The sequence below is a fragment of the Hydractinia symbiolongicarpus genome, chromosome 11 (genome assembly GCF_029227915.1).
Source record: "Hydractinia symbiolongicarpus strain clone_291-10 chromosome 11, HSymV2.1, whole genome shotgun sequence".
NCBI classification, from domain to species: domain Eukaryota; kingdom Metazoa; phylum Cnidaria; class Hydrozoa; order Anthoathecata; family Hydractiniidae; genus Hydractinia; species Hydractinia symbiolongicarpus.
The window spans coordinates 13,364,775-13,390,427 of record NC_079885.1 but is presented as its reverse complement, the minus strand read 5'-3'; the positions used below and the strand labels follow the sequence as shown (position 1 = coordinate 13,390,427).

Genomic DNA, 25,653 nt, shown 5'->3' with positions numbered 1-25,653 from the left:
AAACAACTGGTCGATGTAGCCTGTGGAAAATCCACTGAGGCAGGATAAAATTGAAAAACAACTGTCATTTCAATTTTTATGACGTCAGCAACCCATCCATAAAAGAAAAAAATTTAGAACCTTTTTTCACGTTGGCTCTATTGTTTAGAGCTTTAAGCGCTGATCAAGAAAATGTATATGATCATGTGCTTTTAATGAACGATTAATGAGATATAAGGGTATAAAAATTTTACTGACACCCGCCAAAACACGAAAAAAAAATTTTTGAAAAATTTATATACTTGTTGCCTTCATTGCATAGATCTTAAAACACTGATCAAGAAAATGTATAGGATCATGTATCTTTGACAAACGGGTGTGGAAATTTTGGGGTTTAAAGGTTTATTAATGACATCATCAACCCGCCCATTCCAAAGTGGATTCAGGGACCCAGGTTTTGGAAACTTACACAAATTGGTCTCAGGTGGTCTTTAATTACCCATGCGGTGAAAAATAATTGACGTCGCCATCTCGTTTCCAAGTTATTTGGCCTAAAAGTTTTAAGTGCACTGTAATGGCTTTATTAATTTAAATTAAGATATTGAGCTAAAAGCAGTGATATTAACGTCCCGCCGAAACGTAAGAAATGAAAATTTTAGACATAATTTTTGAGGAAAATGAAGACATCTACTTTGCCTGTTACAGACAGACACACAGACACAGTCTCCCTATTATTACAGAAATACTAATTACTTTACTTACACGATTTAATATATTCTCTCAATTACTATTCCCCGCTCTCTCTAAAACAAAAAACCTAGAGATCATTTTTTCTTTTGTGTTAAATGTTATTCTAATCTATTTATTTTCTTGCAATTACATTCAGCATATTAAATGATTTGCTTCTGGTAATGAGCAGTTAGGCAGGTATCATTTTTGTGTGTTATTGACTGAATTAATAAATGCTGTTAAAAATAAACTATATAATTAAATTTGGATGATATTCTTGGTTTATCATTGGTTCTATCAAACAATAGGTAATAAAAAAAAATACAATTAATAATTTTTTATTAACATTTCTGATTACATATCAGATCTTATTAAAACGGGCAGTCTTTTTCTTCTCCTCCTTCTACTTTGACCGGTTTTTTAACCGATTGCCATAACGTCACGACTTTTTAGTCCGACCTGACCCAGCGGCACCACAAAATTCTTAATCAACATTTCTTATGCTAAATTCAGTTAGCAGGTAGTGACACCTTTTATTACTGTCATAAAAACTCGCTCTGCAAAATAAAATTGTTGAGTGTTTTTTTTAGCTGGACGGAGTAACAACAGGCTGTTTGTCATGTTTTTATTTCAACCAAAGTTGTAATAAAGTTTTTTTGAAAATGGTATTGCATCTATTAACATGTGCAACACCGTTTACCTGTACTAAGTGCTCAGCCCGTTGTTAGCGAAAGATTATTTCCTTTTTTTTTGTTTATATTTAAGCTGTGATAATTTTTTTAAAAAGATATGAGGCCTATATGGTTATGCAACACGGTTTACCTGTATGTCAAAAATTGCTGTTACTTAAATATGACATCATAATTTATGCAGCATAATTAAATTTAAAATTCTTTAAATGTGAGTATCTTGAGAACAGAAAGAGCATTTAAAAAATTTAATAAGACCCTATAATATATGTCTAAGATCATTTTATACCTTGGGTTCCCTTTAAAAAAAATTAAACCTTGAACATTTATATAATGTCAAATATATCTTCCTCTGTATTGATAACTTCATAATGCAGTAAAACAATATTTTCTGTATTTTGAACGAAATACAAATTAAGCATCCCATGGCTGTGTTTTTGTCACTTTAAAAGGAAATACTTCACTGTTTAAGTTTTATGCTACTGTTCTTATCTATATTAAAACAAAATATGGTGATTTTAAGCTTCATACTACCATGTTAATCATTTTAGAACGAAGCACCTCTTTACTATCGCATTGTTATGTTGCCTGTTTTGCATAATACTTATAGCATTACAATGGCTTTATGCCAGCACTATAACAGCATTATAATAAAATGATTGAAGATCTTAAACCATGTCACGTAGTATAATATCACAAATTCTAGTGTCACTTATGTAGTTAAGAAAAATTGTTAGCAAGATCATTGAAATCATATGTGCATGCATTATTTTTTCCTAGATAAATCTGCTGTTGAAGTCCAGCTTGCATCTGAACATGAAAGTTTGACATCAAAGATTCAAGAATTAGGTATAATTTAAAAAAAGGAGGTTTTTTCAGCAAGGGTGTACAATCATGCCAGTACACCATGCCTGAAGGTACACCTGAAACACTTAACCAAAGTTTGCCTGAAAAGTCTGGGTTTTATCAAGGTTTTATTCAGTGTGCATCTTTTGAGGCATGTGGCCTAGTGGTTATGTTGTTCGCTTTGGGTAGGCAATGCTGGTGTATACCCAATGTATACATTCACAACATAGGACCCACATTGATAACTTATAATTATTAATTGATAATTGTTTTCAACACTGAAGTGCCTATCCTGTATAAATATTATTTGTAATGGTAGTAATAATAATAAAAGAAGGAAGTCCAATGCCTTTTTCGTGGAATATGTATACAGCACAATTACACTTTGTCTAGCTGTAAGTTCTGAAGAACAATGCAAAAATCTACAGAATTGAAGTTTTTCGGATCAGGCAAAGGTGACCCTATTCTTGTTTACTACTAGAACAAAAAATCAAGAATCAATCTCTGGAAATCGAAAATGCAAATGATTTGTTGCAAATTTCAAAGAGGAAAGGTATGCCTTACGATTTTTTTTAGAAGTAAATAAAAACATCTTTTGATGTTTTTTTTTTATAATTTCCAGGTGATACAATCATGTCTAAAGATCTCTCATTCCTTTCTCCTGTGGCAGCCGCTAGCAGTAAAATTCTAAAAAAAGGGATGACACTTACACAGGTATAGGTAGTTTTCAATGATAAGTTGTATTTGTTGGATCCAGTCTTTCTAGCTCATTTGAAGATAAAGAATCAAGTTAGATAGGTAGAGAGAATTGTCAGCGGTAGAAAAAATACTGCATGAGCAAACTAAACAATGATTTACATTTGGGTCCGCATTGTAAAAGCAGCATAGGTATGTGCAGGTTTGCTTTCTGAAAACGAAACCTTGTGTGGAATGTTATTTGGTCTAATTGTGTCATCATTAGCTCGGAAATCACACAGGATGACTGTAATCATAAGAATTGAAAAATATTTATATTAAAAGTAACTCATGTAACAGAAAAACAGCCACCTGCTTATAGTTAATGTATGTATGTTTTAATAATTCTGACTTATTAATGGGCATGAACATGGACAACTTCAAAGTTGTTTGATTTTGTTCTTATACAGGGAGCGTAGCTACCCTGCAGCTACATTTAGGATTAAGATAGCACTTATGCACATGTGAATCCATATTAGAGAATTTACGCATGCGATTTTTTAATTCACTTTATAGGAAGTGTTAAATATGTTAACAAAACACATTTCTTCATTGTAGGAAGTAACCTATAGCAAATATATACTGCAGGATTACATTAAAACACTGAACAAAAAGATAAGCTGCGTTGTACCATGTTGTAGTTACTGCGATGGTCTACCAATTTGTTTAATGTGTCATTTCGCCCCTTAGCCTAACCCAGTCTAATCTTTTTACCGGGGGTTATCTTTTCTTCGTAACGATATAAAACCACCATGCCTTCGAAGTCATTCTCGCACGTGTTTTATTAACAATAAATTTTATTAACAATAAATTATTAACAATAAATTTTTGAAAGGTAAAAACATTGTGGCGTAATGATTTATTTGTAAAATTTTAAGGACCAACAATGCAATTTCATTAAATAATATATTTCAAGTTTTTATAACTCATCATCAGATTAATTCTCTATAAAACAAATAAATAACAGTTTAAAAACAGTTTTATTAAAAAAAAAATATGCACAGCTTAAAAACAAATACTAACGAATGTTATAACACATCTTAAATCAGATTTTAAACAATAATTATAATAAGCTATTGCCAACATCTGTTAATTAAAATGGTTAACATTTTTTTTTTAATGAGGGATATTACGAACAAATAGATGGATTAGCTATGGGTAGCCCACCAGCTTCCTTGATAGCTAATGGTTGGCTTAGTAAATGTGATAATAAGATTAAAGGCAACGCATTACTATTTTCAAGGTATATGGATGACATTCTTCATAATATAAAAAAAGAATGAAATACATCAAAAGCTTGAGGAGATTAATGATTTACATCCTGCATTGAAGTTTACAATAGAGAGGGAATTCAATGGTAGTCTTTCATTCCTTGACATGCTCATTAAACAAATTTTCATTCCGTTGCACCACTCAAGTATAAATGATCTGTAGTCTCTGGTATGGTACATTGAATAGTGCGTGCTTGTATTTCTCGGAAAGCTGTTCATGAAAGTCTAGAGAAAGCGAAACAAATTCTCAAACATAATCAATGCCCTGTTTCATTCTATGAACCCATTATTAAGAAAGTGTTGGAATCAGTTATTATACCTAAAGAACTGAAAGGTAAAGTTGAATCAGATGAACGGGTACAGTATAAAATGATGTTCATCCAATAGAGAGGATGCATATCAGATATGTTCGAACAGTCACTCAAAAGAATGCACACTTCTTGTAAAGGTGTCTTCACATTAAGAAAAGTTAAAACAATATTACCACCATTAAAGCCAACGATCAAAAAAGCTCTTAAAAGTGGTTTAGTTTACCAAATTGTTATGTCCACGGTGTAAATCGTGCTATGTCGGGCAAACAACCCGGCATTTACTAACCCACGTAAAAGAGCATGCAAGGACAACAAGTCCCTTTGGTAGTCACTTCAAATCATGCAACAGCACGTTATACTTGTTTCATCAAGAAGATCGTCCCATCATTTAATGATGTTTGAAGCGATATATTTGTCAAATTAAACCTTATTTGAACACAAAAGACGAGCATAAAAGTCATACATTAGTTATTATAATATAATAAAGAACAACGTCTGCACGTGTCTCATGTAATTCTCTGACCGAAACCAGAAAAAGAGTTCAGTTGTGAAGCATTTACATAAAGGGAACTAACCAAGTGCATTAGATAGATGAAATCATCAGCATCCCCATGCCCTATTGACCAAATAAACATTAATATCCTTCAAAAATTGTCCGATTCTGATAACTCAGCTATGGCGAATAATAACGTCTTAAAAGTCCCCTTCTTGTTGAAAAAATGCCATTACCATTCTTATTCCTAAAAAAGTCATCAACAGACTTTCAGAAAATTTTAGACCTATCGTGCTACAGCCGGTATTTTTTTTTTTGAGTTAATAAATTCTTATATCGAATTTGGTATCCAAAAAGGTTTCTAATCAGATATCTCTGGAACTAACGAACACACCAAAACTCTTAGGTACATTATAAACTATGCAAGAAACAAACAACACAGTCTGGTATGTACGTTATTTGGCCTAAAAAGTGCTTTGTGAGAAGTGACCCACTCTCTGTTGAGGTTTGTTTTAAACTGCCTCTAGATATTATTAACATAATATTGTCATCTTAGGATGGGTATCATACTAGTATTCACAGACACCTTTCTTACAAAAGTGATTGTAATTGAAAGAGGTGTACTTCAAGGTGACAGTTTGTTGCCTTTGCTATTAAATCTTATTATGAACGCCATGATTAATGTTATTTTAAATAAGAAAATAAAATGTATCGGATATGTGTACGATTTATCACTCCAACCAAATCATTGGTTTCAATTTGCTGACGACACAGCTGTTGTTACTGCCCTCAAAAGTGACAACAATAACCTTCATCACGCTTTTTTAAAATGGGTAAATTGGACAGATTTGATCATCAAAGACGACCAACGCAAAACTTTTAAAATAAGAAAATCTTCAACATAAGCAATTCAATATAAACCTATTCTTATTGTAAATAATCCACCATCTTCTGCTAAAACCGTTAAATAAAATTCAAAAATGTCTACCCAAAACTCTGACGGTGCTTACTTATCTATCCGTTAAGTGAAACATGGGTTGACCAAAATATTGACAATCCAAGCATTGCAGTTATAACTTTGAAGCCAAATAACCTAAAAACTAGATGGTGACCTTAGACTTTTTTCACCGCATGGGTAACTAGGGACAACGTGAGACCAAATCGGGTAAGTTTCTCAAACCTGGCTCTCCAAATCCGTTTCGGAATGGATGGTTTGATAACGTCATCAAAAATCCTTAAGCCCCAATATCTCTTCAACTGTTCGTCAAAAGTACATGATCCTATACATTTTCTTAATCAGTGTTTTGTACATTTGTCAGACGGTTTATTTCCTTTGTTAAGTGGATTTTTCCACGGGCTTCATTGACTAGTATTTAATAATTAGAACTACACAACTGAGATGATTACATTGTAAGCATGCAAGGCTAATATTGGTGATTTCTATGGCACATGGAGGAAAGCTAGTCAATAAAAAAAACATAGTACTGACACTGATATGATGGTACCAGTACATAATCACAGGTTTCGTGCTGATGTTTTTTTGTTGTACGCTTGTTAGGCCTTGCTATAATTTTTACAATTGCATTGCATTAAATGTAGTGACAATCAAACTCCTTTATTTGTCAAAGCTGGTGATGGCAAGAGTAATCCAGGACCGTGCAACCTGTCAGCATGGTAGATAACAACTGATTCAGATATTATTTTCAGAAAGGGTAACCAAATATTTACAGTGAGCAAAATGTCACAGGCCTACTTTTGATTCCTGAACTTCCCAGAATAATAAATTTTGATGGCACTATATAAGTGCGAATGTTACACCATGATATAGGTTTCCTCCGGTCCTCAAATGAACAATTTTTGACACCCTCATTTAAATGCAATGATATAGACGATGGGTTCTTATTAATCATCAGTGGTTTTACATTTGGAGTCTTATGGACAAAAAGAACTGTTATCTATTTCATACGCATTGTCAGGATGAAAATGGCGCTATACCCTATACGACAAGTGAGGGACGTTTAAACTTGTGAACCCCAAACACGAGAACCGAGTGTCTGAACTAGTGATTCTCTCAGTCTTAACTTCCTTGTTTCCGATTGCCGAAATAATAATAAATTAAAATTAATTTGAACAAGTCGATCATCTGTTAATGCCGACAATACTGAATCAGACAATGCTGTTGTTTTTTTTATTTGTAGACATTAGTTTCAGCCAATAATAACTCTTGCTTCCTGCAATTAAACAAACAAATAAAAAAAAACACGCTATCAGGTTATACACCTAAAGTAACATCTCAGTTTTTTTATGTATATTTAAGTTTTTTTGGCATAAAAATAAACAACATAATAATTATCACGGATTGTCTGTAACAGCGATGCTCGGAACATTCTTTTCTAATTTTTATATAATTGTGTTATCCATTTATATCTCAGCAATCATAGTGTGCATGATAAAATGAATGGCGGCAATGGGGAGGAGAGAGTTGCGTGTGTCTTATTAATTGTATTTTATATTTATATTTGATATTTTCGGTGGTCACCTGTTGCTTGAAGGTAGCGAAGATAAAAAAGAAAATTATCATCTATGCATTTAATTTTAACATTTCTCAATATTTTCAACAGGAATTAATAATTAAGTCCAGAGCACTAGGTTGTGAAATACATGTCAATTAAACTTAAAAATGAGACCTGCTATACTACTCTATTACCAGAAGCAAATCATTTCAATGTGCTCCATGTGATTGCAGAGATATAAATAGATGAGAATTACATTCAACACAAAGAAAAATGATCTCCAGAATTGTGTTTCAGAGAAAGCTGATAATATTAGCACTGGCAAGCAATAGAAATTTAAAGCAATTTCACTGTGTGAAAAAAATTAATTCACATAGTTGAATTAAGATTACGTAGGTATAGGATTGCGCATGCAGTTATATTAATGTATTCCGTTGGTACTATTTTCTTCATTGAATGTATAAACTTTAAATTTCACAATAAATGACAAAAATAAGTTATATACTGGAAAATACAGTACTTTTTACTTTCAGTGATGATTATGCCTAGGGGAAAAATGCTAAAAGCACAAATTGGTGGAAATGAGAAAAAAGGAACATTCACCACTGTTACAAACAAAGCATATTTTAAAATGTAACTTTGAGGTCAGAAACTCTTCGAAAAAAAGTTATTTTAATCTCTTGGCCTTAATAGTAATAGTAATCTCGAATCTCCAGCATGTCATTTTCTGAAAAGGAGAAGAGAGATAGTTGATGTAACTTTTGCATCTTGTTCCTTTTGAAACACAGTGACTTATTTTAAGATTTGAAAACCCTGTTGTGATAATTTTATAATGCAGTTCAGTAATGTGTAAGCTTCTTCTATTTTCTTCTTGTCTTTTAGTGATGTTTAAGCTTCATACAGCTGTTTTTCGTCATATTGGAACAAGCTTTGTACGGCCTTGTTTTGGGTTTTTTTTTTAATGGAATATGACAATTTCTAAAAAATAAATAAAAAACATAAAAATCTACCAAAAAAAAATTCTAAGCTTCATACATCAATATATATGTCCTTTTAAGCTTCGTTCTCACTATGGGCTAACGCTGAGCTAACGTAGTGCACATGACGTGCTAAGACCCCAGCCCATAGTGTGAACGTAAAAGTACCTGCTTATAGCTCACAGCTGAATTTGCCGTTAGCTCATCGTTAGCCGATTTTTTGAAATCAAAATTTTTTGACTTTTTTTCCTGACAGTGAGATACAGTGAGATAAGCTTACTTTCAGCAATCTTTAAAGGAAGCCGGCATAAATCATCCTCAAAGCAATTTATGTTTTTAAAAAAAGTAGTATGTTTCGTCGTTTTTTCTTGCATTAGATTCGGCTACTAAAGAGCTAACGACACCGTGGTGTGAATGTGAAACAATTATATAAGGTACCTGCAGCTCACAAATTAAAATTGGCTAACACATTATGCGCACCATGGTTAGCTTATCGTTAGCCCATAGTGAGAACCAAGCTTTAGAACGAAATATATGGTGATGTTTAAGGCTATGTTTAATAGTTGTGTTTTTGTTATATCAGCTAAGCGCTGATGACGGCTGGTCACTGACCTTCAAAATTTGACATTGCACTGCCTGGATACAAAAACGAATAGTCAAATTGACTAGCTACTAATCGTGCCTTCCATGAGCGAAAATACACTCCCAAGCGTAGCTATTGGCTGTTTTCCACTTACCGGAAATTTTCCAGCGAACAATCTTTACATAGACGAAAAGCTTGGGAAAGGATAAACGTGGTAAACAAACATGACGGCAATAAGTAGAAGGGTGTTAATTTTGTTGTTTTTAAAAAGAAGGTTTGTGTAGAGAAGAAAATAAGAAAAATCTGTTTGATTGCAAAAAATATACCAAGAAAGAAAAAAAGAGGGGGAGTATAACATTCTTGTCAAAGAATTGCATCTCCATGATCAGAAGATATTTATCCGCCATTTTTGTCTGTTACCAATGCAACTGGAAAATTTGCAATTAGTGCCTTCATTTATTATCAAGAATGCATTAGACGCGAACCAGTTTCTCTCTTTGAATGTTTGACTTTAACACTGAGATATCTGCGTACCAGTGAGGCACAGGCATCAATCACTATAGCGTACAAAATGATTCCAACCACAGTCAGTCATATTGTGCATGAGACTTAAGGGGTCGTCTACAAATTTCGTATGATATTTTATACGAATATATACGAATTTAATAGCTTTTAATTCGTATAAAAATCGTATACAATTCGTATAGTGTTAAATAGTTATACGATTTTTAAAAAATCTAATACGAATTTTATACGATTGTCATACGAATTATATTCTCTTTTATAATTCTAGAGGTCATGATGACACAATAAACTATTTTCAAGTTTCATATGACCGTATTTTCCTTATTTTAAAATGAAATACAACAATTTCTATGCTTCACACCACCATGTTTTGGTCCTTTTCCAAACAAAAAATAAACATTTCTATAATGGTGAAAAAATTGAAGTGGTCTGACATCGAAGAAGAAGTTGTGACTTAACAAAGTTAATATTATAAACAAAGAGTAAGGGCAAGTAGGTTCTCGCCTACTAAATCTTTTGTCTAGTTTTGCAACTTTTATTCAACAAGAAGTGTAAATCTGTATCGTTTCATTCATTGAATGTTTTTTAACACAATTTAAAAGTAAACAAGCAAAAAATTGGGTGTTCTAATGCCTCTCAACGCTGAAGTACAAGTGTTATAACAGCATTTAATAACGAAACGGTTGAAAATCTCTACCCATGTCATATTTGTTCGTTTTCTTTCTAGATTTATTCAGAGTATGTAAAAGTTACAGATGAACTTCTGAATGAAAAGGATGAGAATGCTCGCCTAAAATTATATATGGAACAAATTCTTCAGGTAAATTAGAAGTTTTGTTTTGCATCAAAAATTAGACATCGACTAATACAAAATCTGGTTTCTTCAGGCCTTGCTAGAATTGTGAGGTCATATAGTGCTTGCGTGGATGTTTATTGCCTGAGATTGCTTGTGTAACTGTTAATAAAAAATTGTCCATTTTTTCTTTAAGTACTTCCATTACTTACTGCAACACAAAGCTACAGCTTTTTTAAGGGTTGCTAACATTCATGGAGCAAGCTTCAGAAGCAGTAAACAGTAAACACTGTGCCACTATCAGAGGTTTTTAAATTATGATTGTGCATTAATTATAATATTAAATATTTTAATTAGTTCTGGATAAGTATTTATTTATGCATCTGAATTATTCCTTGGTATTAATATAGATTATTTTATATGAAATCGAGCCGAAACATTTTCCACTGGAGTTTCTGATTTTAGCCGTTTTCGGAAAGGCTAATAAACAATTTTTGACTGCATATCAATTTTACCAAAAATCTCAAGATTAAACTGAGTTAGATAAGGTCTAAATATCTCTCCCCCATCTCACAAAAAACTGATATAAAATGGCAATATAAACATTCTGCAGTGATTATTTTTCAAATTTTCAACATAAAACAGCTTTGTAAACGGCAGGCGGGTTAATTTTACCTGCACGGATATAAAACTGTACTGACTGACTGGATTGTGTTTTAATGCAATCTAAAGTGGCAATATTTATCTTTTGAAAAGAATCCTAACATGGGCCATACACGGTCCATTCTGCAGAATCTAATTTTTAGATTTGTTGAAAGAAACATCAACTAATCAGTTTTTTCAAAATTCTCAACTAGTCACGCTCTTCTAAAAAAGTTCTAATTCAAAAGGTTTTTGAATTCAAAAAATTGTATTCAACAAAATGGATTGTGTATATATCTCCAAAGTACTTTCTTTAAACTTCTACAAATTAGATTGTTTGTTGCTTGCTTCCATTACATGTGTAGCAAGCATGCCCATGCCTGTCCATAAGACCCATGCTACGCGATGGCGTCCCTGCACGCTGTCACGTTGGTAAATTTTTTCACATAATGCCTTTTGGTAAAGCGAAGATAAAAAAGAAAACTAACATCTATACATCTATTTTTCAATATTTTCAACAGCTATTATTAATTAAGTCCTAGGCACTAGGTTGTGAAATATATATCAATAACACCTAGAAATGATACCTGCTATACTGTGTTCTATTACCAGAAGCAAATCATTTCAATATGCTTATTGTGATTGCAAAGATGTAAGTATATTAGAATAGCATTTGAGACAAAAGAAAAAATGTTCTCCTGGATTTTGTTATAGAGAGACCGTGGAAATCATAATAGGAGCACTGGTAGGCAATAGAAATATAAAGCAATTTCACTGTGTGAAAAAAATTACATAACGTAGGTCAATTAAGGATATGTACGTGATCGCGTATGCAGATGTATTAACATACGCGTTTTATCTTGTGCACTATATTCGTCATTGAGAGGCCTGATGCCCTATTTTTTATATTTTTTCTTGGCAATGAAACACATAATTTTTCACATAATATTTACATCATTATTTTTATTTAAAGTTAATTCAAAATGCTGTTGCACCATCAACCATGTTTTTATATTTTTTTCAAAAAATTTTGATTTAGTTTTTTATGAAATTTTACATTTCCATGACATTTGCATTGTTTTGAGGATCCTAGGATAAATGAATAAACAAATACAATATTAAAAACAGATAAATCAATGTTTAAGTATGGGGAGGCAGTTAGATTGTAACTATTATTATTATTTAATTATTGTTGTTGTTATTATTATTTATTATTATTATTATTATTATTATTATTATTATTATTATTATTATTATTATTATTTTAACAGTTAAAAACAAGAATTAAAAATACTAGCGTTACAATAAGGCATAAAATAATTTATTACATGTTAAAATAGCTTTTAGTGTGTCTTATGAAACTTGGTAAAGTATCCGATTTTCGTATTTCGATTGACATTATAAATCTTTGATCCCATAAATTTAAAACCAGATCTATTTACTTCAAGTCTCACTCTAGGTATTGTCAGTAAGTAATTGTTGTTTCAGGTGTTTCTACTGTGCGATCTTATCTCAAAGAAATTTTTAAAATTGCTTTGTCTCATTTTCTTTATCTCATTCTTAACCGGTACTTGACGTTCCTCTGCCACCTTCGCATTTCTTATATCAAGCGATTGAAGCTTATTTTGCTGACCGTTGGTAAGATTCAGGTTTGTAGTACAGCAGTAAAGATGCGTTGGCAGCTGCATTCCGATGTAGATTTTAGAGATGGCATTTTTAGTTTAATTGGATTTCAATGAGAGTAGTAAACGAGACTTATAAAGTTATGGTTCATTAACAAAGTCTGGTCAAGAACATTCCCCGGATATTGATATTAGGTGGTTATGTTAATTAGCTTTCCGTTGATTTCCAAGTTCAAGGTAGATCTGTTTTTATTCAAATTTTTGCGGGTGCCGAATATTATTGATTCGGTTTTTCCAGCCTTGTTTTTAAAGAAGTACCTGCCTACGTTTTTCAATTCAGCGTTGAAGGTGATCTCAAGTTGCTGGCTTGTTTTTCGTCCAATGTATAACACGGTATCATCCGCAAAATTTAGTAACCTAGAATGCTTCAAACAATTTTCGAAATCATTGAAGTAAATTAAAAAGAAACAGGGTCCAAGAATGGACCCCTGTGGTATACTACAAACAATGGGTTGGGCTTAGACCATTGACCATTTACTTCACAAATCTGGGCGTGGTTAAACAAGTAGTCTGCAAACCAGTTTAGTGACAAACCTTTGATTCCATAACTTCTCAGTTTTGACAAGAGAATGGAGTGGCTTAAAGTATCGAAAGCCTTTGACAGGTCAACGTAAAGCGCACCTGTTAAATTCGTTTTGTCCATCTCCTTCCTGATTTCCTCTGTCAGATAGAGTGTGGCTAATTCGGTAGATCGTTTTTTTCTGTATCCGTATTGGTTGGCTGATAAAATATCATTTTTTTCAAGATAGTTCACAAGCTGAACATAGACAGCTCTCTCCATTATTTTAGATGTGACCGGTAGGATGGAGGTCGATCGATAGTTTGACATTTTGTCCGTTTTCCCACCCTTGTGGAGTGGGATGACTTTCGCCAACTTCCATTCAGTTGGTATGGCGGCTGTTTTTAGCGACAAGTTGATGATAAACGATAAGGGACTGATAACGCTGTGGCTCCTTTAAGAAGTCCTGATGGTATTTGCTCATAACCTGTGGCTTTCTTGCGTTGCAAGTTCTTCAGCTGACATTTAACAAATACATTTGCAACGTAAGTGAACGCAAAAACAGAATTCGTATTTTCATTTACTTCACTTACCCCATATAAATTCTTTCATTGGCAATGCAACAGAGTTAAGTTTCTTTGCACATGTGGAAAAATATAAACAAAAACTACCAGCTTTTGGTACGTTTACTGCAGCTGATGTACATGTTTCATTGTTTTTTTGATTTCCCTTTAGTTGGAAAAATGCTTTTGATAATTTTCAAAAATTTTCTTGGGTTATTCTTGTTCTCGATAAGAAGGTTTTTGCAAAAACTGTTCTTTGCATTTTTTATCATGTTATTGCATCGGTTTTTTAGGTTTTTATAAAGACGCCAATCAGCACTGTTGCCTGATTTTTGTGCCTCCCTCAAGACAGTTTCTCTCCGACACATCGGTTTCCTAACCTCCGTACCTAACCACGGACACTTGCCTCCCTTCACTCTCTTTTGTATGAGCGGCGCGTGTTTATCGATTACAGCTAACAAAATATCTTTAAAATAACTCCACGCACTAATTACATCAGTCAGTGTGTACAAATGCTTCCAATTTTGTTTATTTAATTCCTTTAGAAACATTGTGGTTGTAGTTGGTATAATTATGACAAGTAATTACTTTTAGTGGAAGTTGTTTACCAGTGTGTCTTCGAACGCAAGCGACGCAATTGTGATCGCCAATACTCAAAGGTTTGACTTTTGTAGAAAGCATTAGCGATTGATTGTTTGTATAAATCAAATCTATAAGGGTGCTTGATTCTCTTGTTGTTCTCGTAGCCACTGTTACCAACTGGTTAAATCCCTGGACAGCTGTTAGCCCTTTTAATTTGGAATGATCATTTTTATTTTTATAGTTAACATTAAAGTTGCCCATAATGATAACTTCTTGCGATAGGTCGTTAATGCTCTCAAGTGTGTATTGAAAATATTCTTTGCACTCCTTGTGTAAGTGAAGTGAATTGTCCTGGGGTTGGTACATACAGCAGATTAGATAATGTTTCACTTTTTCTGAGCATATTTCGATCCAAATGTTTTCTAAAAATTCACATTCAAGGTCTTCTTGTCGTTTTCAGTTGATATTCTCAGATATGTATATAGCAACACTTCCCAGTTTTTCGTCTCTTTTCTACAAACTGGAACCCCGGAATACAAAACAAGCTATCGCTTTCGTGTCAATATGTGTCTCTGAGAGAGTTAAAATGGAGTTTTTCTCTCCCGAAAATGAAGCCATAAGATTTGGTAAACAATTTTTCAAACCTCTACAGTTTTGGTGAAATAACTTTACTCCTTTTCTGAAATTAAAAACTGTTAATCTACCAACATTTCCATCGGCTTGTGGTCCCAGGCACGCTTCAATATCTCCGGCTATCTATAAAAGTAGAGATAAAAACAAACTTCGTTTTACGTAAGCTAAATTCCTGCTTTTCTGATACTGCCATAAACAAACAAAAGAAATTCCAGCATCTACTTGTGTTAGATTTTCTGAAAGTTCACTATTTGTGAACATTGGCTTCTTTACAAGTGTACCAATAATTAAAACAAATCTTTGTCAAGAGCCAACTTGTGTCTGCTCTGGCCACCATTATGATGGTTCTGTATGATGCTCAAGATTTTTGACACTTCGTTTTTATATTTCCGTATATTAACATAAACGTTACGTCACGTTTATTGTAGCCCTTAAACAAACTAAATTGTTCGTCCAAAATAATGTGATGATGAGCTAGGCGCCGAAAGTCCGATCAGCAAGTTAAGATATGCAAGTTAAATATATTTTTGCATAACTTATCAAGCTAGCTTTATCTCCTCTGTGCTAGCCAAGACACCTTCACCCTTATGTATACACTTCTCGCCTACAACATCTTGATTAGTCTTTTTCATTTGCTTTGCTATCTTGAACACCTCATTGTGCTGGTCTTTTCTTCTTAACACATCTGCAAATCTATTTCTGTTTTCTTCTGATTTTGCCTTATACACCAGAAGTCAATTCTTCAAAGTAATCCAAGTAGTTTTAACATTTTCACTATCGCATTGACCATTGTACATTGAGGGAGGTTGAGAGCTGAGTCTCAGTTTGCATGCTGGCGTTGCAAAGGTGAGATTATAGACAATTAAGTGTTTCCATTTTTAATGATGTACAACAGTGGCTCTCTAGAGATAGTTTAGATCTTCTTTCACTTAGGTGAGAAGTTTTCATTGCAGGATAGGTTCTACTTGGAAAAAGTTACTTCCTTTGTTGATAAGCAGAATCTTGTCAAGCAAGGTAAAAGGGAGGTTGTATAAGGCCTGTGTTTTTATATGTTTTGCAATGTTTTTTTAAAATTTGACCCCAAAGCTTCCTAAATTCTCCTAAAATTATGGAGTTTTTTATCTGCAGAATTTCCATTTTCTCTCATCAACCAACTTTGCTGACTGATGGCCACTGCAAAGTACTCTAATTGGTAATGTTATACACGATGTTTTTTGGCTAGTTTTGAGGGTTGACTGGTAAGGTGTGATTGATACCATTAAGCATAGTTCATATCTGTTGCAGGCCATTTCGTTAGAGGCGTGCGATCGTACGCGTACACCGCCACACATGTGCAGATTTGTTTAGGCGTGCGATTCATCACACGCGCAAAACGTTGCTGTAATTAAAAATTATTGTATTTATAACAAAGAAAATTCATTAAATAAACCTTAAAAATAAACGATCATTCTTTTACTGAACTCTGAAGCAGGAAGATCTTGACCGTTTAGAAAGGAATGATATGAGAATGGTTAGGTGGATGTGTAATGCCAGTCTGAGAGACAGAAAGAGTTCAGATGAGCTAAGAAGCAGGCTAAGTCTCTGTAGAATTAAAGATGTTATCCAGATAAGAAGATTGAATTGGCTTGGGCACTTGGAAAGAATGGAGGAGGATAATTGGGTAAGAAAGTGTAGAGACTTGATAGTTCCTGGGGCAAAGCCCAGAGGCAGACCGAGAAAGACTTGGCAGGAGGTTATAAGGACAGACTTGATAGAGAGGAAGTTGAGTTTAGATCTAACACAGTCTAGATCAGATTGGAAGAGGGTCATTAATATACCCCGTCCAACCCATGCTAGCATGGAAAACGCACGTTAAGCCGAGAATGATGATGATGATGATGATGATGAACTCTAAAAATAAACGATCATTCTTTTACTGAACTCAAAATAGATCGCACGTGAGCAAATGTTGATAATGTGAATTTAATTTCGACCATTTGCTTTCTTTTTCTTTTTGCCGACCAAGGGGTATTATGCAGAACAGATATAGGTCGTTAACGACCTAGTGTGTGGCCACTATCTTTTGAAGAATTTGTTTCTTTTTCCTTTCAAATTTTGCGAACCAATGAAAACATTGAGTTAATGATGGGATCGTCGATATTTTATTTTGTTTGTTCAGTTTGGGTTAATGTGCAGATTATATCAGCACTATAAATTTTTTTTAAAAATGTCTGAAAAAAGAACAAAAGGAAATAAAGTTGAATTAAAAACTTTCTGTAAATATTTTGACACGACATGCAACTTTACTTTATGATGTCTTTTTTCCCTTGTCTCTTCCCAAATGTTTCTGAAATAGTAATGAAAAGCAGCAGAACAAGTCCTTATTACGCACAAGGCTATATTAAGGCTTTGCAAGTTTCATTTTAATGATTTTATAAAAAAATGCAACAATATATTTTGGAGAATTTAAAAGAAATTCAGCATTATTGAAGTTGAAATAATTAAAAGATAATATAACTAATAAGAAAAAAAAAACTTCTTTAATAACGAAATATTCTTTTAGATATGATTCATCGAACATAAGGTTTATTAAATATTATTATTAACGGCCGTTGGACTTTCCGTAATTTAATTTAATTTAAATATCTATTTGCTCCACAAGTAATAACAAAGTTTAATTAACGAGTCTGCTTACGACTTTTTCGTATATGGGGTGAAATTCCTTGCTGTGTATTGTTGGAACTTGCACTTTGTTTGTTCCTTACGCCAAAACAGCAGCCCCTGTGCGGTGTACGGGGGTAAAGGTTTTTTATTTGATCGCACGCGCTGAATTTTTGAGGCGTGTGATCTACTGCAGGCCTTCCTAAAATCTTACGAATAGGCCTGCTGTTGATTACTTTAAAATTAAATTTAAATAATAATTTGTTCGAAACAATAAACAATAATATTTTCACTTTTGACCTTTAACGTTTGGATAAATTTTTTCTCCTCTTATCATTAAAAAGAAATACCCTTGTGCATCACTACCTGTTGAGGTGATTTCCTGCATAACAGAATCGTAAATTTTACTGCATTTCAAAAATGCTGAGATAGGCGAATACGCAACCTGACAGTAGTTAGAATGCTTTCCAATCACCTTTTTTATGATAAATTGGATCGCTCATAAATTCACAGACGGAGAAAAATTCACTAGATCCTCTCTCCCTTTTAATCTTTCTCCATCATACGTCTTTCCTCTTTGAAACTTACCGTGTTGTGATCACAAAGTTATGCTACAAAGATCGAAATTATTTTGCTGAAATACATACGAAGTGATAAATAATGTTTCGTATTGATTTACACACCAGCTAATCGAAAAATATAAAGGTTAGCAACTTTGATTATTATTAAATATTCACAAATTAATTTTGTTGCGATAGCTCAGTTAATTAGTGTGTTGCACTGCTGAGGTGCTGGTTCGAATATCTCTAGGAGCCTTTTTCTAAAAACTGTGTGAATGAAATTTCGTTGCTGACGTCAAAAATCTTCGCCTAGAAACCAATACTATCCTCACAGGCCAGATAGTAATTATAGAGACCTGAACCATTTTGTAGCCCTTTAAATTAGCACAGTTTAAGGGGAACTCACCCTCAAAAATTTTCCGTAAACAAAAGTTTTTCTAGACATAACAAATAATGATGTAACAATTTGTAAAAAAAATAAGATCATACTTTTTATCTCAATTATTTTTACAACCATATTTCTTTCGAGAAGACTAGGTCATAATAACGAATATGATTTCAATGTGTGAAGAATGTTTTGTGTACACAGACAACTTCAGGCATAATTTCTGAAAGGTTATTCAAAGCCCTGTTAGATTATATATTTAAGTATGCATTTTCTCTAGGAAGTAGAAGAAAAGGCTCCACTTTTATTGCAACAGAAAGAAGATTATGAGCATGCCAGACAAACAATTGATAATATGTCAGCGAAAATGGAACAGAACATAAGGGTGAGCTGATATTGCATTTTTGATATGAGAAAAATGTACTACTTATAAGTTTCATTATCCTCTCTTCATGTTTTGAAACATTTTGTTATGGTCAAATTTAGGTTTATGCAGATTTATGCCACTTTCACTATTGTAAAGCCCTTGTTTATTTTCTTTTTTTTTCAGTTTAATTTTTATAGTTATAAGGTTTTAATCACAAAATTGAAGTGTTTTTGTTTGTTGTGTGTGTTTTATTTGCTGTTTGACAGATGATAGAGACTCCCGAGAATCCAAAATAAACGTATCAGTTGTAACAATTTATTGTGGTTGAAGCAATGGAGCTATGCTTCAGACAGGTTTAATACTTATGAAGAATTTTTTTTTACCAAAAAATTAGGATTTCATTAATACATTTCATTATTTAAGCTTTTTAGGTTTAACACATATTATAACTGTAGGGTATGAACCTGTTGGAATGATCTGTGATTCAATCATAGCGGTATATCATCAAGAATTGAATATATGACCACAAATAATTAGTACACTCACACTGTTTGTACACTGTCAATAAAACAACAAAGCATTAATCCAACTGACATGGAAACTTTTTAGAGAGACAGATGGATTTCAAGAATAGGGAAAATTTTTTAGCCACTTCTTTATTTTCAAACCATATTTAATTAAACACTTATCTTAATTTTTTTTGCAAGTAATTAACTGTTATTTACATTGTGAGACAGATTTATAGCAAGGCACGTTTAATATAACCTAAAATGTTATCCCTTTAACTGCTGAAGAAATATTTGATAATTTGTCCCCAGAAACCAGTCACTTTTGCCTCAAAATAAGAAATAATTACACCTGCTACATAAATTTTTAGAAATATTTTACATCAGGGACAATAATACGGCATCTCATGGAAGATGGGCAGATCCACTTTCACTATTTCCTTCACTAACTAGCTAACATTTTTTTGCTTGCAATTCTTCTTTGAAGCCTCCAAAATCTGACAACCCATTATCAGAACCAAACAATGTTGATTAACAATAATATTAAATTTTCTCTTTTGAGTCACATCTGGAGTTATTTCTTTATCTATGTTGCTTTCGGAATTGACAAAAATTTCTAAAACTTTATTTTTATCAAGAGTGCCTAGGAGGATATTTTTTGCGCTTTAACCGCATCATTCAAAACAATTTCTAACCACTTGTGGTTAAATTAAATCATTGCAGAAAACGCTAAAATTTATTTAATTAGATGCCGTTTTTTCTTAGAACTTTAATATTTATTTATGCATTTGCATATTTTACACACAGACTACATAAATAACAAACTGTTATGTGAAGTGAGAACACTATTAATGCTAAATGTGTGGAAGCATAAATTGCTGACGAAAGTAGCGTAGCTGAGATGTTCTGCTAAGTTAAAAAATTACAGCAGCTAAATTTTTCTGACGTGTCTTACAAAACTGCTGCAGTGTCTAATAAGTGCAGTAATTATGGTGGCATTTATATACCGACGCTTAAAATGCTGAATTACAAAGACTGCGATTAACATAAATGTTCCATTCATGCTTTTGAAAGCACTTATCATGGAAGTGCACCGCCCGTTGAGAAAAAAAGGCCTGGGAATGAGATTGACATACTTACGTTGAAACAGGCAACGTTGATGTTTGTGCTACAAATTGGAAAAATACCATAGAATTTTTTTTTAATCAGGCAGTAATTTCTGTCTGTTACTGTATCGTGATGAAGCAGTGTTCATCAAAATGCTTCAAACTTGGTTTAGCAGTTCCTTTCTATTGATTTTTTAATCCGTATATATATCAGCTATGTTTTTATCACTAGGTAACTTAGGAGACCTTGTCTCCAATGATTGCTAATTTTTTTATATATATAACAACCCTTGGAAACGAGGTTGAAGACGATACAGACTTATTTCTATCGTTCTTGTTTGGGTAATCATACTCAGCCCAATATGCGGGTTTAGAGATTAGTAAATTTCAAAACCTTTTTCTTTAAATAAATTATTTCAATTCGAAACCAAAAATTATCCACACACCTGTTGTAATTGGGTCACATGCTACAAAGAGAGACTGGAGTTTTGAATTTTTTTAACGAAGAATAAGTTTGAATCGGCAGTCAAGTGATAAGAAAATAAGTATTTAAAAAGCGATATCTGGAGTTACATGAACTTTTAACAAAATGTGGATATGTTATTGGGAGTCCAACTTGTAAAAGTACCTCAGTATCCTTTTAATAATTCTTATGCTATATGCAATGACTTATCTGCACCTGTTACTGTGATAAGTTTTTTAATTTTATAAGATTAACCTGTGCTACTTTGGGTTTTTTTTACACACAATTCATTTTGCAGGATGTAGGATGAGTTTTTATTTTAACTGACAGTTATTTTACAAATTTCATGAAAACATGTTCCACAAATTAAAATTGCTTTGGGATTGTTTTAGCTGGACCTTTTTTATTTAAACCAAAGTTGCCCTAAAGTTTTTGGAGAAAGATATGTCTCTGTGTACACTGATGCAAACATTCCACACGAATGTGCAACAGGGTTTAGGTGTATTAAGCGCTCATATCAGTGTCACTATTAATTTTTAAACTTTTGTGGGAACTTATATTCAGTAAAATAAAAGAGTGCTGGATAGTGGTTTTTGCTAGGACTGGGTAACAAAAAATGAAATCTGTGTCTTCCTTTCACCTAAAGTTGCAGGAAAGTTTTTTTTTGAAAAATACATTAGACCAAAATGTGCGACTGGCACTCAAGCTGGCATTCAACATCGGGAAAGCTTAATTGTTGTAAGCGCTCCACTAGATTTTACACATAGTTCTAGAAATAAATCGAAAAAAAAGTGATTCCTTGCTTATTCTTATTAAAATGTAGGAGAATAAAAAAAAGAGGAGAGCAAACTATATTTTTTCTATTGTAGTATCCATGGGGTAGGTGTAGGCTTTATTCAGCTTATAATTTGAGATCTAGCAATTTAAATTTCTATCTTAGACAATTAGGAAACGCGGACAGTGATTGGTGTAAAGAAAACAATTTTTTTAAAAATGTGATTGCTTTATTCCATGATGTATTGTTTAATTTTTTTTAAAGTCAGATGCAAAGACATGGTTATACATATGGTCACATGCTACCTACGATATTAAAAAAAGGAAAAACATAGTGCTACATGATTCAAGAAATTTTATTTTGGCCAGGGAAAGAATGTAGCATTATCTTTGTTGTAAATTAAAATATAATTCTAAAAACAAATAATTAAAATCACAATTCGTAATAAAATCTATTTATATAATTTTTTCCCTAAAATTGTTTCGTTTTTATCCTTTGCTATACAAAAAGTAAATCTCACACCACACCAAAATTATTTTTGTTTGCATAGCTAACTAATAAAATTTATTCACCTAGAAAAAGATATGCATATTTTTATAAGAACAATTGTATAAGAACACAAGCCTCAGATTCTGCCAAAAAGTAATCTGAACAAAGTAAGAACAACCTTGGCTTAAACCATTATTTTCAAAACTAAGAACCTGAGTATAAACTTTGCTACAAAATAAGAAAAATCCAGGATGTAATTCATCTTGTCATTATCTCTCAAGCTACCAGTACGAAATAGTGCATTGCCCTAAACAGCTAAACAGTGTTTATTGTGAAGTGCAAAGATTTTATTGTTACTGCAAGGTTGACCTTGAATCCGCGTGACTCGCACAAATTACATAACACCTGACAGATCTGCTATTTCTCCCTAGTTAGCCTAATTAATAACTAATAGATAAATGTGCATGCTATATTGTAAAGTCATTTCTGAAATTACTGCTTTTACTTCATAAACTAGAGTTTTTATATATCAAATTCTAAGCATTGCAGGGTTTACCACACTTCTTCTATGGCCAGACATTTAGCATACACTTCTCATGTTGTTATTGGCTCAAATCCCTAAATTAAGTGAAAAGTAATTAAATCTACCCCAAATAATTTAGCTCAAGCTTCCAAGTTCTTCTTAGTTTGTCTGGACACCAGAACAAGGAAGTCAGTTAAAAGCTTTCCAAAGCTACAGGAAGCATACACAATTCAGGACTTAAACTTTGAATGTTGTGTGTTCAAAAGAATTGCTCCTATTTGTGTTTAGCCAGCTAGCTGGCAAATAAAACAAAAGATAAAGCAGCATGAAATCGGTAAAAAGCAGAAACCATGAAATTACCAAAAACTAATTTACGATAAAAATAAATTTAACCTTTTGATTTAAATTAACAAATTGAATTATAGTAAAAAGAAGTTGAAATTGTTCTTGTTATGTTCTTAACTCAACAATGTTTAAAAGTGTATAAGAAAATTTCAAATTTAGCTTAGCTTTTTAAATGTTATTTACAGCTTTTCTTTCTTAACCTAGATTCAACCACAAAAATGCGCTAACTCTTGTTACACACATTTTACAAGAAAGCGGCATAACAATACTGATCTTTTTCATAAGTTTTTCTAAGCTCAAAAACTCGGTTGAGGCTCCATATGGCCTTATTGTGTTTTTAAATTTTGCCAAATGTCATACTACATTTTCTGATAAATTAAGTTCTAATAAAAAGAAAAATGAGTAGTTGTTAATACTTAGTGCCAATATGACTATCACAGAGTAATTTGATAACAGGAGAACAAAGATGCTCAAATACTGATGCAGGGAATTTGTAAAATGGGTGGCTTCCTGTGGATTTTTCTATGATCTAATTACTAGATATAAAATAACAGAAGTCACATAAAACTCATGGTAGCTAGGTTTCAAAACATGCAGGCCATTTCGTGAGAGGCGTGCGATTGCACGCGCACGCCCCCACACACGTGCAGATTTGTTTAGGCGTGCGATTCATCGCACGCGCAAAACGTTGCTGTAATTAAAAATTATTGTATTTATAACAAAGAAAATTTATTAAAGAAACCTTAAAAATAAACGATCATTCTTTTACTGAACTCACAATGGATCGCACATGAGCAGTCTTTACCAAATGTTGATGTGAATTTAATTGCTAACATTGGCTTTCATTCTTTCTTTTTGCTGACCAAGGGGTATTATGCAGAACAGATATAGGTTGCTAACAACCTAGTGTGTGGCCGCTATCTTTTGAAGAAGATGTTTCTTTTTCCTTTCAAATTTTGTGAACCAATAAAAACATTGAGTTAATGATGGGATCGTCGATATTTTATTTTGTATGTTCAGTTTGGGTTAATGTGGAGATTATATCAGCGCTATAAATTTTTTAAAAAAAATGTCTGAAAAAAGAACGAAAGGAAATAAAGTTGAATTAAAAACTTTTGAAAGTTGGGGTAAATCAGATATTCTTGGTTGGAAGACAGAGGAAAAAGATGGGAAGGTATTGGTGAACTATGTTTGGTGTAAAGTTTGTGCGAGGTATAAAACGGAAATTTCTTCTCGATTAAAAGGAAATGCGAAGATGGCTGCGTTAGCGTTATAAACTGTACAAATGTGGTAACAAAATACCAGGTGAGAGATTTTAACAGTAAAAGGTTGTTTTGATTTATTTTTTTATTTTTTCTAATATTTTAATTGATTTTATAAAAAAATGCAACAATATTTTAATCTTTGTAAGGTTGCCTTTTGGAGAATTTAAAAGAAATTCAGCATTATTTAAGTTGAAATAACTAAAAGATAAAGTAACTAATAAAAAAAAAAAAAACTTCTTTAATAATGAAATATTCTTTTAGATAATAAGTTTTCTGATTCATCGAACAAGGTTTATTAAATATTATTATTAGCGGCCATTCGACTTTCCGTAATTTAATTTAATTTAAATATCTGTTTGCCTCAGAAGTAATAACAAAGTTTAATTAACGAGTCTGCTTACGACTTCTTCGTATATGGGTCGAAATTCCTTGCCGTACATTGTTGGAACTTGCACTTCGTTTGTTCCATAAAACAGCAGCCCCTGTGCGGTGTACAGGGGTAAAGGAAATGTTTTCGTAAATTTTTTTTCTTTTTGATAGCACGCGCATCGCACGCGCAGAATGTATGAGGTGTGTGATCTACCGCACGCCTGCCTAAAATCTTACGAAATGGCCTGAAACATGTGTTTTTTAGAGTCATACTAACCCGGTCAGTTTTAAGACACACAACTTAACCTCCTCCAAGGATAAAATCTAAAATAAAAAGAGGATTAAGAAAAGTTAATTATATCTAGACAAGACAACAACACATAGTATAATATTTCACAAACACACAAACACTATCATGGATTTTCCTCATGTGTACGCCATCTTTTCTACTGTGATTTGTAAATGTCTTTTCCAGTACATCATCCCCCCATTCTTCTAATATCTTTTTTGCTCCCTTTTTTACTTCCTAGACCATGTATAGAACTTTCTTCTTGGTCTGAATGGCAGAAACTTCTTCACTTGTTTAGCTTCTTTGAAATGTTTGCTTGGATAGTGAAGATGCTGCTGACTGCTGATTGCTGATTGTTATGGTGTTAGAGTTATTTGTTCTTCAATATTTACCATTACCAATACCATTTACTTCAGTTTTCACGTGTGCATTCCTTAAAATGATCTTGCTATTGAGGTTTGAGTTATGACTCTCCTTGAATGCTTTTTATGTTCTTTATTCTTCATTTTGTACTCCTTTTCGTTTT

The 25,653-nt window shown here is 32.7% G+C and overlaps 1 protein-coding gene across 4 annotated transcripts in view; it reads left to right on the top strand.

Moving 5' to 3' along the window:
- LOC130613860 (nucleoprotein TPR-like) overlaps nt 1–25,653 on the top strand; it is a 113,160-nt gene that overhangs the window by 26,653 nt on the left and 60,854 nt on the right. For all 4 annotated transcript variants that reach the window (XR_008975754.1, XM_057435217.1, XM_057435216.1 and 1 more), the window contains exons 5-9: nt 2,178–2,246; nt 2,725–2,796; nt 2,866–2,957; nt 10,379–10,471; nt 18,911–19,015. Coding sequence is in view for 3 of the 4 variants with exons in the window: in XM_057435217.1 (XP_057291200.1) it covers nt 2,178–2,246; nt 2,725–2,796; nt 2,866–2,957; nt 10,379–10,471; nt 18,911–19,015 (431 nt within the window). In the remaining variant the exon portion in view is untranslated. The remainder of the gene's footprint in view (nt 1–2,177; nt 2,247–2,724; nt 2,797–2,865; nt 2,958–10,378; nt 10,472–18,910; nt 19,016–25,653) is intronic.